Raw genomic sequence first — 16,057 nt, forward strand, 5'->3', positions numbered from 1 at the left:
TATGTTATATGAAGTAGGTGGCAAACAAGCACACCAGGACTGACGTTTTCCATTCGAATCAGTTCAGATTATCTCTGACGCACAGACACAAAGTGAAACATCCAAAAATAGCGGACATCACCGCCAACACATGTATACCACTGGACATGCATCAAGCAAGCAATGTACAACGAGTAAGCCTATGACCATAGAAGCATGAACACTACCCCTAAAACCCAAGAGAGAAATCACAATAATGTCCGACATGGATGTACAAAAAGGAAGAAATGATTTTTGACGAAACTACGAGGTCTACCTACGGTTTGTCCTGGTCTGGTTCAGCGGTATCCGGCGGCATATCCGTCTTTCCGGTATCTGATGTGCTTCCGTTGACGCGATCGTCGTCTTCCAACTCGTCCACATCCTCTTCCACCGAATATCCATTGACCTGTTCGCCATCGCAGTTTCTATTTTCCTTCACTTCTTCCCCTTGAGCTTCTTTTGTTGGACGGGCACCGGGCACAGCGGTATCTTCCTCGTCATCCACTACCACCTGGCTGGTCACCTCGTCATCCCTGACAATCACACTAGCCGCATCTCTTTCTTCTATAATGCTCAGTTCCCTTCTTGCTCTACCAGACCTTTCACGATCATGATTCGAATCTAGCCATCCGTCCAATTGACCCATGACAGTTTCAGTGGTAGGTTCAGCTTTCGACGGTGTCGTCGTACTTGTAGCAAGAGCAGTGGGCTTGGTAGGGGATGAAGACCTCGCAGGAGTAGAAGGACCCGTACGAGGTAAGTTAGGCGTTGGTGATTGAGGGGCGCTTGAGTCCAAGAGGCCCAGTCTATGAGCACTTATCAGCGAGACCAAAGTGTAGTACAGGTGAAAGGTATGACTTACGGAGCAAGGACGCTAAATATCTGACCATCTTCTTTCGGTGGACCATACGAATCGAAAGGGTCCGGTATGGACATCACCAAAGGCTCTAGTATTGGATCACTCGCTTTACCAGCTATCTTCTCGTAGAAATCTAGTTGACTTCGAACGACGAATGCGACTTTGTTCAATACTGTATCCCAAATCTATGATTGTACATCAATAATCAGCCAGTGTCGTAACAGGAAGAGAAGAACATCAGCTTATAGTGTGGGGATGAAACTCACCTCATCTTCACCTTCAAGCACCTCCTCATGATAAGCAGCTTTCATACTATCCAACTCATCTACCTGTCTCTGCATTTCCGCCAGAGCTTGCCTAAGTTGCTGTAGATCTATTCCAACCGAATCACAATCAGCTTGACCAATGCATCGACGCGAATCGACGAGCTTACCTCTTTTCCTCCTTCTGCCGTTCTCCGCCTCGGTCTTCCTAATCTTACTGCTCTGCTCATGAAGTGCTTTCTCATATGCCACCAGCCGATCAGCAGTAACGAGCTTGTAATGGTCTAGTGCTTCTAATAATGGTATCTCGAATTGACGATAGACAGCATCGGCAAGGATTTGTTCGTGATTTGACACGAGATACTGAAGTCCAGAGGCTCCTGCCAATGCCGAGTTGGAAGAACGGCATCCTTTGACTCTACAGTGTGACAGCATGACATCAGCATGATAAAGAATAATTAGTTTACAGGAGCGATTGGGTGATGGTTGGCTCACCTCGAACAAGCTTCCATAGCGGAAGCGAATGCAGCTGTAGCTGAGGACATTGCCAATAAAGCGTTTCGATAAGCTTTAGCAGCTGCCATGAGCTGACATCGATCAATGGTCTGATCAGCTATACTAGCAAAATCATGGTCATCCAGCTGACGCACCTCTTCGAAGCATGCAATGGACTGTCTCAGATCCTTCCTCGTTATCAACGCATGATGCTCAGGTAAGTTCACTTTCGATCCAGTCGTGGTGGTTGAATACTATCCGAAGGAAAGAGATTAGCATCTCTATCTTCTTGAATGAATGGTCAAGCACTGACAGTAGGTGATGGCGGTCTCACGCCCCATGTGGACGATCCATTGCTCTTCATCGAGTCGTAGCGAGGCCTAGTAGAAGTAGACATATTGCTGATAGGTCTTTCAACTAGACAAAGCAGGGTATGCAGACGGGGTGGGTTTATATGAGAATGAGATTTCCTTTGAATAGTGATTGATTGATTGTTGTTGACACGGACCAAGCCGATTCGCAGTGCGTGGGATCCCACGCGTCAAGGAGGTCGATGCGTGACAGAGCTGATAAGGATGCATCCGCTCTGTAAACAACACGTCATGCTAAAAATGTTCGAAACCGACGTACTCGCTCTCGAGTTGTCCTATAAATTTTACAACTATCCTTGCTTTCTTTCCTGTTCCTTCTCTTCGAACAAAAAATCCTATGTGGTGAGTGTACTACCATTGCCTCTGTGTCCATTTCTTAGCCATCCAATACCCTTGTACAGCGTACAATCACGTAGAGAGAGACTTGAGCTGATGTTTCTTGCTTGACCTATAGGACATAAAAGTTCGATTCCCTCTCTACTCTCGATAGAGGGTCTCGCGTTCCCGTCCCCTATACCAACTGTTTCTTAGGTACAACCAAACCCTAAATTGTCTTTCTCGATGATAAACAAATCGATACGGCGTTCTCATTCCAACCACTTATCCCGACTCGATAGGAGGTGCTACCTCATTCCTTTATTGGGATAGAGTGAAGCGCGATGAAATTGAGTTGGATATTTGGGGAGGACGTCTGAAGGACCGACATTCTTTATTCTTGAAAGTTGATTAGTTATCGTTGTCTTTTCTTTATTGATGGCTTATCTTGTGAGCAGAATTGATTGATGTATGTATTCATGATATGACTTGAGACGATGTATAACTTGATACACTATCACCACTTCAAGCGACTAAACCTTCAGCAGCAGCAAAATGAAATCGAGCGTGTTATTAATGCATTGACCTCTGACCCAAAATGAGAGAACAAAATGATTATATGAAAATGTCCTTGAGAGAATATAGATACTGATTAACTCTTAGCCCATATCAGATCTACTATTTACACCTGCACACATTGATCATCCTCTAACACATACCCCTCTTCACACGCCCAAGCCTGACACGAACCCCTATAGCAAGTAGTAGCTCCGAAAGCAGCACCAGGAAGGGTCGAGCAGCTATATCGCAAGTCAGCAATTACACCCTATTTCAATTCAGATGGGATACTCACTCTACTCCTGTACTAGTGGTATTATCCGAACCGTATATACCATTCATGCATCCTCCACATGATTCTACTCAATTCAGTCACATCAGCGCAAGTATCACTCTCAGCACATCGAACTATCGCTTACCTAGTTCCGAAGCGACATCAACACATTCATACGAATCACCGTGCAGACCAGGTATCCTACATGGAGTGTTACCGACAGGACAGAAAGGTTGATCTCTTGCTAATCTCCTTGCAGCAGATAACCTATTAAGAGCTCTCCTCCTATCTGACAATCCACTGGGTTCAACAGTTATATCTTGATAATATAGATATCTCGTATTGAGATTGCAAGTCACAGAATCGGCAGTTAAAGGTGAAGGACCACATTGACATTCTGTGTTCCTACCTGAACCGGCAGTAAAGAGTTCAGGATAAGCGTATCGATAAGTACTTCCTGAAGCTGAACATCTATCGAAACATTCTTCGAATCCGATGTAATCGATAAACACAGCATCATCGGGAACGTCTGTACCACGACAACCGAGGAATTGAAAGGATGTTTGAACATCATATACCTATAGTACTCGTATGTACCTATCAGCACAGACTGAGGGACCAACGAGTGATAATGCACTCACTTGTACATGACCCGATCCCACTACACAGTTTCCAGAAGAATCCGCAGCGGTCTCATAGTAGTATGGCGAAAAGGGAGGATTTTCACTCGTACAATAACATGTACTAGTGGATGAATCCCATGCACCGGTCCTATATTCTTGCGCCTGACAGTAGGACTTTTACAGATAGATGCATTGTTTTTCGCACACATCAGCCTCGAGTTCAGATTTTTGACTCATCGATTCAAGTAGACAAAAAGAAATGTATCTCACTAGACAACTGCTTTGATCAACTACATTATCTACTTGTCCTTCACTGAGAACTACAGGATAATTTCTTAACCTGTAAGGATCGACACACCCTATGAATGCCATGCCTTTGACCATCCCGACGAGGGAAGCAAGACACAAAATTGAGAGTGGTTTGGTATAAGACATCTCGAATAGTCAAAAAATCAATTAAAGAAGATGAGAATGGGGAAGCAACGAGGAGTACGGAGTGTAGGGTTTTGTTTATATACAAGAGTTTTGGGTCTCATTCACCTACATGGATGTATCAACAGTACAGCGAAAGAGTCAAAGGGTAATATGCATTATATCACTGTATGAGGACCATGCACTGTGTCACCTTGCTATATCTTCCGTCAAGTACATTGGTACGAAAGGAAACGAACAAGGATGAGATGGATGGACGATCAATCCAACCTGCATTCCTGGATTCCTGCTTTGCAGCGTACCTGATATACGACACATACTGAACCCTACTGATTGATTATCCTGATTTTACATCTTCCCGCTCCGGTGTGGATACGGAACCGAAATAAGGAAGGGCTTTGTGGCTTTGGCTTTGTGTCGAAACACGCGCATCCTATACCAATGGATATGCATTGAGAACCATTGATCGTGCCTTATCCATGTATTTCGGGTTCTTTTGTCTCTTGATTTGTTTGTTTGTCTGTCTGTAATCAAAGTATAACTCATTTCAATCCTACGTGTGGGGTAAGGGTCAGGCCCGAGGAAGATGTGTATACGATTTTTCGTTTTTGCCATTCTTTCACTCGAACTCGAAAGGCGCTCTTGCCTGTATCTTTATCTCTCCGTAGGACGTCGGAAGAATAATGTCATGACGGAACGGACAATACAAGTGGTCTTTGAGATTTGAAAGTGAAGGATCATCAGCATATGCCCGCCTTGCGTGCCTTTCATGCGAAGAAAGTGAGCTGAAGAGATAAAATAACAACAGATGCACGTATGTATGTGCTGCCAAAACACGAGCAACGCCCACCTCTATGGTGCATACAATATTATTACTCCGTTGGAAGCGAGCCTCTGTATGCGTGATGACCTAGATAGATGGCAGAATCAGACCATTGTACAGTACTGTCAACAAAAGGATATGCAGACTTTGAGTTCTCAAGACAGTCAGCAGATACTTGAGGATGCGCTCAGAAAGGACACTGTAAGTCATTGATTAAGATTTTATTGTTATACCGTACAATTCGGTATGTAGGCGAAAATATAGTAAACAACGTTGTTTAAAAAGTTCTATTGAGGCTCGTTACAGTACCACGCTCTCGAGGAAGTACAGTATTAGCAAAATTTCTCTAATCCTTTTGGCAAATCGGAGATGATGAACATAGACAATATCGGCAAATCCAATTTCGAATCGAATGTTGCTCATAATTCAGGTGTGAGCTGTAAATATATTGCATACTGTGTTCCAAACGACGAGCAAATCTTTGTGTAATGATCGTTTCATTGTGTTCACATATTATCGTTAAAATCATACGTTAAGAGTGGGAAAAATCGAAGAGGGAATCTAATTTCACGAAATTTCATTGTAACCTCAAGGATCTACATGTACCGATTTATGAGTCAGTGCACTTCTTTCAAAGATGAGGTGACAACATACCATATTTTGAATAAGGTTGGAATTAGAAAGAACCAAACACTATCAACCTAATTAATTCTACTACGGCTATTATAGCAAAAGCCTCGGAGTCAGCACTTTCCTCGTAATTCATGATATGTCATATGTGATGGAACATTGATATTCCAACTGGTTTAAGCATTGTTCTTCCCGAGAACAGATGTTGGGTGATATATATAGGCCAGAAGGACGTTGCACTTACTACCCCCCACAACCAAGAAACCCATAGCGATCAACACCCAAGTACCCACACTTCTCTTGGTAGCTGATCTAGGCGGTCGAACGGTCTTCTTCCCTGCTTGTGCACGAGCAGCAAAGTTGGCGTTCTTACGTCGGATATCGGCGTTGGTGGGCTGTGTCATTTGGTTATGAACATATCAGGTCGGGCAGGACGATGTTATGAAGATGAATAAGAAGGAGGTGCATGGTAAGCTCATGTCTAGATCCAGGTTTGAAATGATGATGGGACTTACCATGGTATTGGAATAAGGAAATGGAAAAGAGAGTCTTCGAGAAGCTGTTACGGTTCGTTCGGTCTGTATGGATGGATGTGTATTTGTTGAAAGGTGGGTATCGATATCTTGTCTCTCACACGTCTCAGTGTATGTATCCCTCTCTTAGGAAGGGTATCGTATATCAATGTTCACTCTCATTTTGGTAATGTTCAACCTTGATTCCAGTTTGCTTCCAGCGAGGTTCATCCCATGTTTGATCGCGTCAAGTAGCGGAACCAGATACACGTGCTGCCTTGAGTCATGCTGCTTACGTTTCACGGAGTGTGAACTCATCTCCATAGCTGATAGATTAGTAAGATAACGATAAAAAGATCAGATTACTCCGATGACCGATTGATACCGACCTGGGGTATATATACGAGTGATCGAGCACTGATCCCATCTATGTGCAGTGGATCCAATCGATAAATACCATCAGAGAATGTCTTCGCAGCCTGAGAACAAGATGCAGTACGTCAGATTAGGAAAGAGTGGACTCAAAGTGAGTGTGACCTTCGATATCACTTGGCCCGACCTTGAATAATCGTATCGTGTGACTATAGGTCTCCAAGATCATCTTGGGATGTATGTCCTACGGAGTCAAGAGACCTCAAGATGGCTGGACCTGGGTATTAGAAGAGGAAGAAGCGTTGAAACATCTCAAACACGCTTATGACAAGGGTATAAACGTGAGTCTCATCGTTCCACTTAACTCGCTCTTCCGTGTCTATGTGATACCCAGTATAAACTGATCTGCAACATGGCGGCGTCCATAGACCTTTGACACAGCCGATACTTACTCTCAAGGTAACTCGGAGCGAATCCTAGGTAAATTCCTCAAAACTTACGATATACCCAGAGAGAGCGTGGTGATTATGACCAAGACGTACATGGCATTTGGTGATGAGAAGAGCTACGGTTCAGCAGGGTACGTCAATAACAGTAGACTCAGTAGGAAGGTATGTCAGCTGTCCAGTGCCATAGGTTGCAGACTTGAGCTGATCAATGATATAGAGGATATTCGCTGCTATCAAAGATTCTCTGGAGAGGCTGGGTACAGACTATGTCGATGTATTCCAGGTGAGTTTCCATAACTGGTAACGAGAAATTGAGCTAATGTATTCTGACTTATCGTTCTACCATTTAGTGTCATCGATTCGATTATGATACCCCTGTATGTCCACCAGCTATATCTAGGAAGCTCTTATTAAACCATAACTGATTGTCGTAACATATTATAGATCGAAGAGACGATGCAAGCTCTACACGATATCGTCCAAGCTGGTCATGTCCGATACTTAGGAATGAGCAGTTGTTATGCCTGGCAATTCCAGCTCATGCAACGTGAGTCAGACTGTATAACTCATACAGCGATTTTCTAAAAGCTGATTGGCTTTTTGACAGAAATGCTATTCAAAATAGACTCACACCATTCATCTCGATGCAAAACTACCATAATGCGATTTACAGAGAGGTAAGCCTATCCCTGTCGTCATTGTACCTATACTTGTCCTTCCTCCACACGAGTCAGATGCTGATAAATGTGATATCCACGTAGGAAGAAAGAGAGATGATGCCTACATTACAACATTTCGGTGTGGGTTCCATCCCATGGTCACCATTAGCAGGAGGGGTGAGTGACGTTTCAAACTGTATCATGTTTCATGTTGACTTGCCCTTATGAACAAAATACTTACATCCTTCATTTCGAAAACGATATAGAAACTATGTCGTCCCGCCTCTTCCGACCCACAGACCGAACGATCATCCAACACTTCCAGGATGTTCGGCACCACAACCTCAGCGGACCATAAAATCATTTCGACAATCGAGGAAATTGCCAAAGAAAGGAATATCTCAATGGCACAAGTATCTCTAGCTTGGTCATTAAGCAAAGAATTTATATCCGCTCCTATCATAGGTACTACCTCGATTGAGAAATTGGATGATCTTCTTAAAGGATTGGAAGTCAAGTTGAGTGAGGAGGAAATTAAAAGGATTGATGGTGATTATGAACCAAAAGCGATATTTGGTCATTCATAATTTATGTAGATTAAATCAGATCTTATGAAAAGGAAGAGCACAGAAAAAACAGTGTTTGTTCATGCACAAATGAAATATCGGAGATAGATCATTCTGATCGTTTCAGGTACTGTATCAGCATGACACACAGCACACAGATTCAAGCTTGATCATAGTAGACTATTCATGATTTTGATCTTATATACCAAATGGAGTAAAAATTGGTTCTAGGAGTGATAGCGTTGAAGCGAGATGCGAGAGGAAACAGATTGAAAGAGAAAGGAAAAAAAGAAAAAACAGAAAACACATATTACATTCAATTTTATCTACCAGACGCTCGAATTTTCTTTCCTTCTTCATTGAATATTTGTTTCTTGTCTTTTCTCCAAACGACTCGTCCTCGCTACATTTCTATATCATATTGAGAATGTTTGAAAAAGAAAGAAAGAAAGGGTATATATGTATATAAGATGAGAAGGCCATTTTAAAGGGGTATGTATCATCAACTAACAAAGAACGAGAAAAGGAAAATAAAATGTGCAAAGGAAAGGAAAATATCAGATATGACTAGAATTATACACATTGGAAAAAAAAACGGTAGAAAGCCTACATCTCCATTTGCTTTGCGCTACTCTCCTACTATACTATCTCTCTTCATCATTAGATTCTTACATGATGTGGGTTCACGGATGATTCACAGTTTTATTGCTGACCTTCAAGTGATTTATGTGCCTACAGATACAATCAATCAAATCAGTCTCTCCCCACTCTACGTTTTCCGCTTCTTTGTATATGCTTTTACTCACCTGTAGATCCCTCATCACTCCTGGATCCATAGGTAGCACCGATTTCCTTCTTATATGCGGTTGATTTGCTCCAGCTGCGCCCGCGCCCGCACCTGCACCACCGCCCAATCCGGTATTAGCAAGCGGTGATGGGCTGAGTGGACCACCTTGCGCTTGTTGACCTTGTATACCCAGTCCCAAGGGTGATGTGGGCTACATCACGATATATCAGCCAAATTAGGCATGTTGGTGTAAGATACAACTTACACTCATAGGTGCACGATCTACACCTGGATCAGCCAATGGCACATGTTCCTCACCGATCGATCTGTCCAACGTGAAACTCTCAGATGGATCAAAGCCGTTGGCAGTCATATCAACCGATACGTCCGTCATGGGTTCGTCCTCATATGGTTCAGGACGAGGAGGTAATGGTTCGGTCAAAGATGCAGGGAGAGGTTGGGTTGATCCCGATGCTCGATGGTTTTCGATCGCTTGTTCACGTAGTCGGACCCATTCGTCATATCGCTCGATGGCTCTTTCCGCGTCACTACGTAAAGCGTACAATGATCAGTACAATCAAGTGTCGAATCGGAAATTCCCCTTGATAATGGTGTAGATGGCATAGAAAGGATAATCCGTACTTACGCCTTTCTCTGAGCTTTATAATTACTTTGTACCTCCTCAAAGACCTCATTGTTAATCTCCATGAACAGCTTCAAAGCATTATAGACCATTCCATGGATAGTCCTATACATCGAACGTTGTTCGGTCAGCCTCATGGTTTAATATTATACTCTGAAAGGTAACTCACCTGTTCCAATGGGATCTCGAATTTTGGTACAAAGCAGGGAAGACTATAGGTAAGATGATTGTTATATGTTCGCCCATCAGGTTTACTATGTATTCGTTATTCCAGTAATACAAAGCTCTTTCGGCGACCTGTGGCACCAACATAACAAACACAATTAGCACGATGAACTCGAAGCAAAACCCAAGAGGAGACTTCAATTACCTGGAAATGAGGTGAATTGATACATCTTGCCAATTGATGGAAGAGTGGTTGCATTACTTTCGTAAATTCAGTTTGTTCAATCACATCTAATATTTCTTCCACCTCATTTAAGAACATTACTTCCTTTGGTGAATTCACTTTTGGCCAGTATCTCAATAAGCCCAAAATCACTTCTTCAGTCAATGTCGAGTCTTTCTCTAAGAATTGCACCACACAATAAGCCAATTGTGGATGGTAGAGGGCGAGTGATTTGGCTTTATGAAGAGGTATCAGAGCTCTAGTTAAGAAAGTTTTGTGTTCTTCCTTCAAAGGTAGGGCAAATCCATTAATGATCGATCCTAAAATTTCTAATAATTCTGCAATTCCATTATGTCTCTCAGTTTCATAGACGAATTGGAAGAAAACATGAGAGATCGATCGTCTGATGAATGCTCGTAGGTTGAGGAACTTGCCATAGATCCTATGCAGAGTAGTTTTGAGGAAATCCCTCTCACGAGGATCTTCAGAATCAAATAATTCCAGTAAAGCCAAAACGAACGATTGGTCGATGTACTTCTTACCGATGTTGGTATTGAAATCTGGACTTTCGACGAATCGGAGGAAGAATTCATAAACAATTTGTAAGTGTGGCCAAGCGAGTTCGAGGACCGGTTCGTCTTCTTCTGGGTCGAACGCATCGCCAGTGGGATTCACTTGAGGTGGGATTGAACGGAAGAGATTGGTGGCGAACTAGCAAAATTATACATATATTCAATTAGCCATACTGATCCCTGCATGAACCAGTACATTCTGTACTCACCATACCAACCACCTCGGGGTAGATCTGTTCGGTGATGACCCCCCTACTTGTCGTGATATATTCCAACATCTCATGTAAAGTCTGAGCCTTGACTTGCTTTCCCTTCAATTCGCTACTCGCATCGTTGAAGTCGAAAACGACACGACATTGTTGGAGTTTCTGCACGAACAGGTCGTTTCTCTCCTCGGGGCGAACATCTAAAGATCACATAGAAATTAGTCGAGATTTCGTTGGTGTATATGAGATGATGATAAATGCAAAACCAGCAAAGTGGAGAATGAACAACTTGATGGAGATTGAGATACTACACTCACCTGAAAAGTTTGGTAATTTCTCAATATCCACTTTCTCCGTCACATAAAATCTACTACTTCTTTGCTTTCTGGGTGTTTTACCTGAGATAGGGATAGTGTCTTTTGGACCGCCTCTCAACCTATTCAGCGGACCAGCTTTGGGAGGTGTCGGTTGACCATCTGGACCGAGTGACCTCTCTGGTGAGCCGAATCCTCTACCATGGGGTGAATGGGGAATTGGATCAGGTGGCATTTCAGTGGTGACGGGTGGTTGTTGAGGTGCACCTGATATGACTACTAGGGGAGGTGCGGGGGAAGTTTTATCTGATACAGGTGATCTTCTAGGTGTCAAAGGTGCTCCTCCACCTTGTAACATGTTTTGTTGTTCACCTCCATACGTATTTGTATTTCCGCCAGCGGGTCCACCTCTAGCGGGAGATTGTAAAGATGGAGAAGATGGACCGGGGGAGTGAGAGTTGATAGGTACAGGAGGTTGAGGTTTACCGCTAGTGGATGGTTGAGGTGATTTGGATTGTTTCTCGCCGGATTTGGTCCGGGACAAGTTCTGCGGTGAACAGCAAAAACAGAGCATTAGCATGACTCAGAAATCAATAGTCATAACAATGTAAGTAGAATGGTGTAAATAACGGTGAATACGATCGGCTCGATTGAGTCAAGTCAACGTGTAAGATTATGTTTGATATTGTTATTTATGCCTTTGAATGAATTCCATCCATTCCCCTTTCCTTCCCCCAGATCATTCGGCTTGGTATGTATATATGAATAATGTCACTCACCATAGCTTTCTTCAGCCCCTTCATCTTGGCATATATGGTATCTTTCTATATCTACGCGTTTGATCTCCTGGTCAGGTCGATCGTTGTATCGTCTGAGGTGTTTTGATGATTCTCTCTCGATTTACAAGTTGACAAAGGGCGTAATTGAGAGAGACGTGCAGATGCGTTTAAAGGTGTTTTGGTAATCGATTCTATTACTTCACCTTGACTTGTCTCGAGATGATGCCGAGAAGGTGGGAAGGTGGCAGTCCTTGGTGATTGTATATCGTTCTATGCTATGTGATATGATATAGGGAGATGGAGATGGGGGGTTCTGGTTATTTGAGGTGAAGTGTTGTGTATGTGTGTGCGATTGATGCCAAAGTGGTCCTAGCACCCGTTACCTTTGACGCGATGTCCAAGTGTTGACTGCGACTGATACAATGATACAATGGACTTGTTGTCGCTTCTGAGACCGATTTGTTGACGGGCAGTGAGCGTATTGATATCTATGTGTGTATGGTGTATGTGTATGGTGTATGTGTATGGTGTATGTGTATGGTGTATGAGTGAGTGAATGAATGGTCAGTTGCAAGTTGAGTGATTGCTGGTTGTAGCAGGGTGATGTCTTGTCTTGGTGGATGGGTTACGTTGGATCCTTGGAGTGAGGAGTGAGTGTTTAGAGGGGAGTTATCACGAGTGTGGCACCCCCTCATTCCCTCGTTCCCACAAACCCATACCTTATTTACTACCCCCACCTATATTACACACCCAATCATTTCTCACCCAAATATGCACTCGGAATACAACATCACCTCTTGTTAACCACATCCCATCATCAGTCCCATCATCCCTATATCCTCGTCAATCCTAGAAGAAGAAGACCAGAGAAAATGGCTGTCAGCGACGTACGTGGATCTTCCATCGATCTCCTATATCACATATTGATACATCAAGCTGACCTTTTTTATCTCCCTTTTCACCCACATCGATTCTGATCCCCCTTAATCGGAACATGCTATCCATCTTCCTTAACAACAGCTCATCTACCGAACATTCTTCAAGAGAAACTCAGCCTTCGTAGCTACCTGTTTCGTCGGGGCTTTCGCTTTCCAAATCTCATTCGATGTGGCGACGACCGCTTGGTGGGATTACCACAACCGAGGTGTGAGTGATTTGTTGGTATGATATTCAAACGAAGGAAAGGAAACGGGTGTCAAGGGGATCATGTGGTCGTAGAATCTCAATCAGTAACAAATAGGCCGAGATGAGGGGAATAATGGTGCAGAGTGGGGACTAGCAGAACATATGGAATGACTCCTGATGGAAAAGAGCGGAATGCTGACTATCGTTGCTCTTCATCGCACACAGAAACAATGGAAAGACATCCGAGCGAAATACATCCAAGCTGGTGATTCCGAAGAGTAGATCAGTGGTGTTGAGTATGCGTCGGATGGAACAAACATATAGATAGGGGAAAGAGCGGGGATACTATATCCATATCCTTATTTTGAGGGAATATAATGTTTTAAAATCACATATGCATTTGACCTTCCTTCTCCCGTTGAACATACTATGCTATGCTAGTGTACAGTATATCAATATATGTTGGCTAGCTGGAGACAAGGTATATCTATGTACGATTTGGTCACCATATACGGTACAAAAGAAAATAGGTAGGTGTTCAGGTACTGCTCGTAGAGTAAACTGCCAAGCCAGAGTTTGAAAATCACCTCTCCACTTGACACGTCCACTTTTCCATCCCATTCAACTTACATGTCTATCCTACTTCTTGATCGTCATTCACCAACAAAGTAGATCGATCCGACATCTTACAGGCAGTCAGCCGGATCACATCGACCTGCACTATTCTCTAAGCATAACAATACGAACACAGACCAGTCAAAGCGATGATATGAGAAAATGACCCGTCTACGAACCCCTTCATTCCCCCTCTTACTCCTCGCTCTCCTTTTATATCTCCTACCGGTAATAGCGCGTCGAGAGGATGAAGAGAGTAAATATCAGAAAAGGGATTTTCATACATTATCAAACGAGGATATACGGACGTTGGTAGAGTCAGAGCCACCTCAGTGGAACAGCGTGGATGAAGGTCATTTGGGGAAATTGTTAATACCCAGAGCGTGTGAGTTGTAAGCAAGGTAGCTCTATACATCGTCTACCTGTGTGATGGCGAGTGTTGATGATTGGAGTATATATAGCTGGATCACAGAATAAGTATGTCCTGTAAGAGGGTAATACGAGCATGATAGTTGACGTTGTGATTGATTCAGTACGCTGGTTCAGAATTACATCTCATCGGTGTTCACAAAATTAGGATGGCATGAAGAGAAGGTAAGTGAGGTCATCTTTGACATACATGGAGACTGTTTCACTGCACATTGCGTATCTGTCCCGTTCAGTAATCATCATATACTGATAAGTTGTTTTCGTTAGACTCCTTTTCGCGGTGCGACTCCAATAGGTGATATAAATTTCACCAATCTGATATACACCTTCGATCCTTCGGCACCAAGGAAGATCATCCTAGCTGCACATTTCGATTCTAAATGGTTTCCGGATTTCCCAGCTAATCAGGTGAGCGGATCCTCTCTTCATATCTTATTCGACATACACCCTCAACTTCCCTCAGATATAAGTACATCGTGACGTGCTGATTCCTCGAACAGTTCATAGGAGCTACCGACTCGGCCGCTCCGGTAGCTATGATACTTGACCTCGCAGAATTTCTCACACCTTTGTTGGAAAAGCGAAAAGAAAGGATACGGTCTGGTCAGGGAATCCTGAAAAAGGATTTCGACGAGGAAGAAGTAGCAGAGACGACTATACAGATTGTGCTGTTCGATGGGGAAGAGGCTTTTAAGGATTGGACATCGACAGATAGTATCTATGGTGCTAGGTAAGTTGGTCACGGGACAATTGCTTACCGTGCACCGTTCGCTGTTTGCTCATTGATGTCGATTGGGTTTTAGACATCTAGCAGAACTTTGGCAATCCACTTATCTTCCCTCTTCTCATCCCTTGAATAAACGTAGATTATCTCCACCACCCTCAGTTTTAAATACAATCGATCATCTGGTATTACTAGATCTATTAGGAAACAAACATTCGATGATATATAGTTATTTCAGAGAAACCGATTGGTTACATTCGAAAATGAAATTCGCAGATGAGAGATTACAGCATGAGGGTCTGGTAGAAGTGGAAAAGAATGAAAAGGAATGGTTTGGAGATATGAGGATGAGAGGTGGGATAGGGGATGATCATTTACCTGTGAGCGAGTTTCCCTTTCTTGGTTCAGGAGTGGTCCATTTTGTCCACATTTGATTCATTGCTTCCTCCTGAATATATGGTGTGAATTGAAAAAAATGTGCTAATTACCATGCCCATTCAGTTCTTACATCGAGGAGTTAGCATATTCCATGTGATCTCAAATCCATTTCCCAAAGTATGGCATACATTAGCCGTGAGTTAACAGCTATCATAGCACACCACCGTCTCACAGTCATATACGATACCTCGTATAATCATCAAACCATGTGAAAATGATGACCTCATTCTTCTCTGATCTACTCTAGGACGACGCATCAGCCTTGTCATTACCTGCTCTTAGAAGGTGGAATAGGATATTGCGTGTGTTCTCATGTGAATACCTAGGATTGGAGCCTTCTACCGCCAATGCGAAGAGGACGAATGACGAATTAGTGCGTATATACCTGTTCTCCTGATGAGATAATGTGATTGACATAGCTGATAGAAAACGAGCATAGTAGACGATAGACAATCATGAGTTATGACCGCTAGGGTTACGAGGGAGTCATCATGATATTTGTAGATTATCTTGTCGCATGCACATGACCATATTGCTAGGGTCATTAGTTGATACACAACGACAGCATCGTGTTGCCTGTTTGATCGACGACGGAGCATGTCTCTCGATGAGTATAAGAATATGATCTTGAGGCTGCGTGACATTCCTGCAAGTTAGTTATCAGTTATCTCGGCTATTTTCATTTTGTGAAAGAACGTCATCGAGCGATTAGACCTGACACAAAACACCACTCATTTCCCTCCCTCTCTCCTTTGTTTGGAGAATCATGCTCAATCCTGTCATCCAATGACTGGACTCTGGTCCCCTCTTTCGCA

At 43.1% G+C, this 16,057-nt stretch overlaps 6 protein-coding genes across 6 annotated transcripts; 2 read left to right on the top strand and 4 right to left on the bottom strand.

Moving 5' to 3' along the window:
* Positions 1 to 295: 295 nt before the first annotated feature.
* Positions 296 to 2,035, bottom strand: V865_003860 (uncharacterized protein; the record flags this gene model as incomplete). The annotated part of the gene is made up of 7 exons (XM_066227647.1): positions 296 to 827; positions 884 to 1,065; positions 1,147 to 1,253; positions 1,314 to 1,561; positions 1,639 to 1,730; positions 1,794 to 1,892; positions 1,952 to 2,035. The coding sequence occupies 7 exons, from the start codon at positions 2,033 to 2,035 to the stop codon at positions 296 to 298; spliced, it is 1,344 nt and encodes a 447-aa protein (XP_066083744.1).
* A 971-nt stretch (positions 2,036 to 3,006) lies between these two features.
* V865_003861 (uncharacterized protein) lies at positions 3,007 to 4,214 on the bottom strand (the record flags this gene model as incomplete). The annotated part of the gene is made up of 5 exons (XM_066227648.1): positions 3,007 to 3,124; positions 3,178 to 3,241; positions 3,302 to 3,734; positions 3,798 to 3,953; positions 4,050 to 4,214. The coding sequence occupies 5 exons, from the start codon at positions 4,212 to 4,214 to the stop codon at positions 3,007 to 3,009; spliced, it is 936 nt and encodes a 311-aa protein (XP_066083745.1).
* A 1,496-nt stretch (positions 4,215 to 5,710) lies between these two features.
* Positions 5,711 to 6,068, bottom strand: V865_003862 (uncharacterized protein; the record flags this gene model as incomplete). The annotated part of the gene is made up of 2 exons (XM_066227649.1): positions 5,711 to 5,754; positions 5,909 to 6,068. The coding sequence occupies 2 exons, from the start codon at positions 6,066 to 6,068 to the stop codon at positions 5,711 to 5,713; spliced, it is 204 nt and encodes a 67-aa protein (XP_066083746.1).
* Positions 6,069 to 6,642: 574 nt separating this feature from the next.
* On the top strand, positions 6,643 to 8,243 carry V865_003863 (uncharacterized protein; the record flags this gene model as incomplete). The annotated part of the gene is made up of 9 exons (XM_066227650.1): positions 6,643 to 6,702; positions 6,764 to 6,889; positions 6,977 to 7,159; positions 7,215 to 7,280; positions 7,348 to 7,374; positions 7,442 to 7,548; positions 7,605 to 7,674; positions 7,759 to 7,833; positions 7,923 to 8,243. 9 exons carry the CDS (start codon positions 6,643 to 6,645, stop codon positions 8,241 to 8,243), a joined length of 1,035 nt encoding a protein of 344 aa, XP_066083747.1.
* A 681-nt stretch (positions 8,244 to 8,924) lies between these two features.
* V865_003864 (uncharacterized protein) lies at positions 8,925 to 11,935 on the bottom strand (the record flags this gene model as incomplete). Its single annotated transcript, XM_066227651.1, has 9 exons — positions 8,925 to 8,954; positions 9,029 to 9,220; positions 9,275 to 9,557; positions 9,656 to 9,757; positions 9,822 to 9,949; positions 10,023 to 10,751; positions 10,822 to 11,018; positions 11,136 to 11,679; positions 11,912 to 11,935. 9 exons carry the CDS (start codon positions 11,933 to 11,935, stop codon positions 8,925 to 8,927), a joined length of 2,229 nt encoding a protein of 742 aa, XP_066083748.1.
* Positions 11,936 to 13,813: 1,878 nt separating this feature from the next.
* V865_003865 (uncharacterized protein) lies at positions 13,814 to 15,639 on the top strand (the record flags this gene model as incomplete). Its single annotated transcript, XM_066227652.1, has 7 exons — positions 13,814 to 14,043; positions 14,185 to 14,245; positions 14,348 to 14,488; positions 14,581 to 14,810; positions 14,884 to 15,184; positions 15,306 to 15,377; positions 15,490 to 15,639. 7 exons carry the CDS (start codon positions 13,814 to 13,816, stop codon positions 15,637 to 15,639), a joined length of 1,185 nt encoding a protein of 394 aa, XP_066083749.1.
* Between the last annotated feature and the right edge of the window lie 418 nt (positions 15,640 to 16,057).

This window comes from Kwoniella europaea, chromosome 1 (genome assembly GCF_036810445.1).
Source record: "Kwoniella europaea PYCC6329 chromosome 1, complete sequence".
In the NCBI taxonomy this organism is placed as follows: Eukaryota; Fungi; Basidiomycota; class Tremellomycetes; order Tremellales; family Cryptococcaceae; genus Kwoniella; species Kwoniella europaea.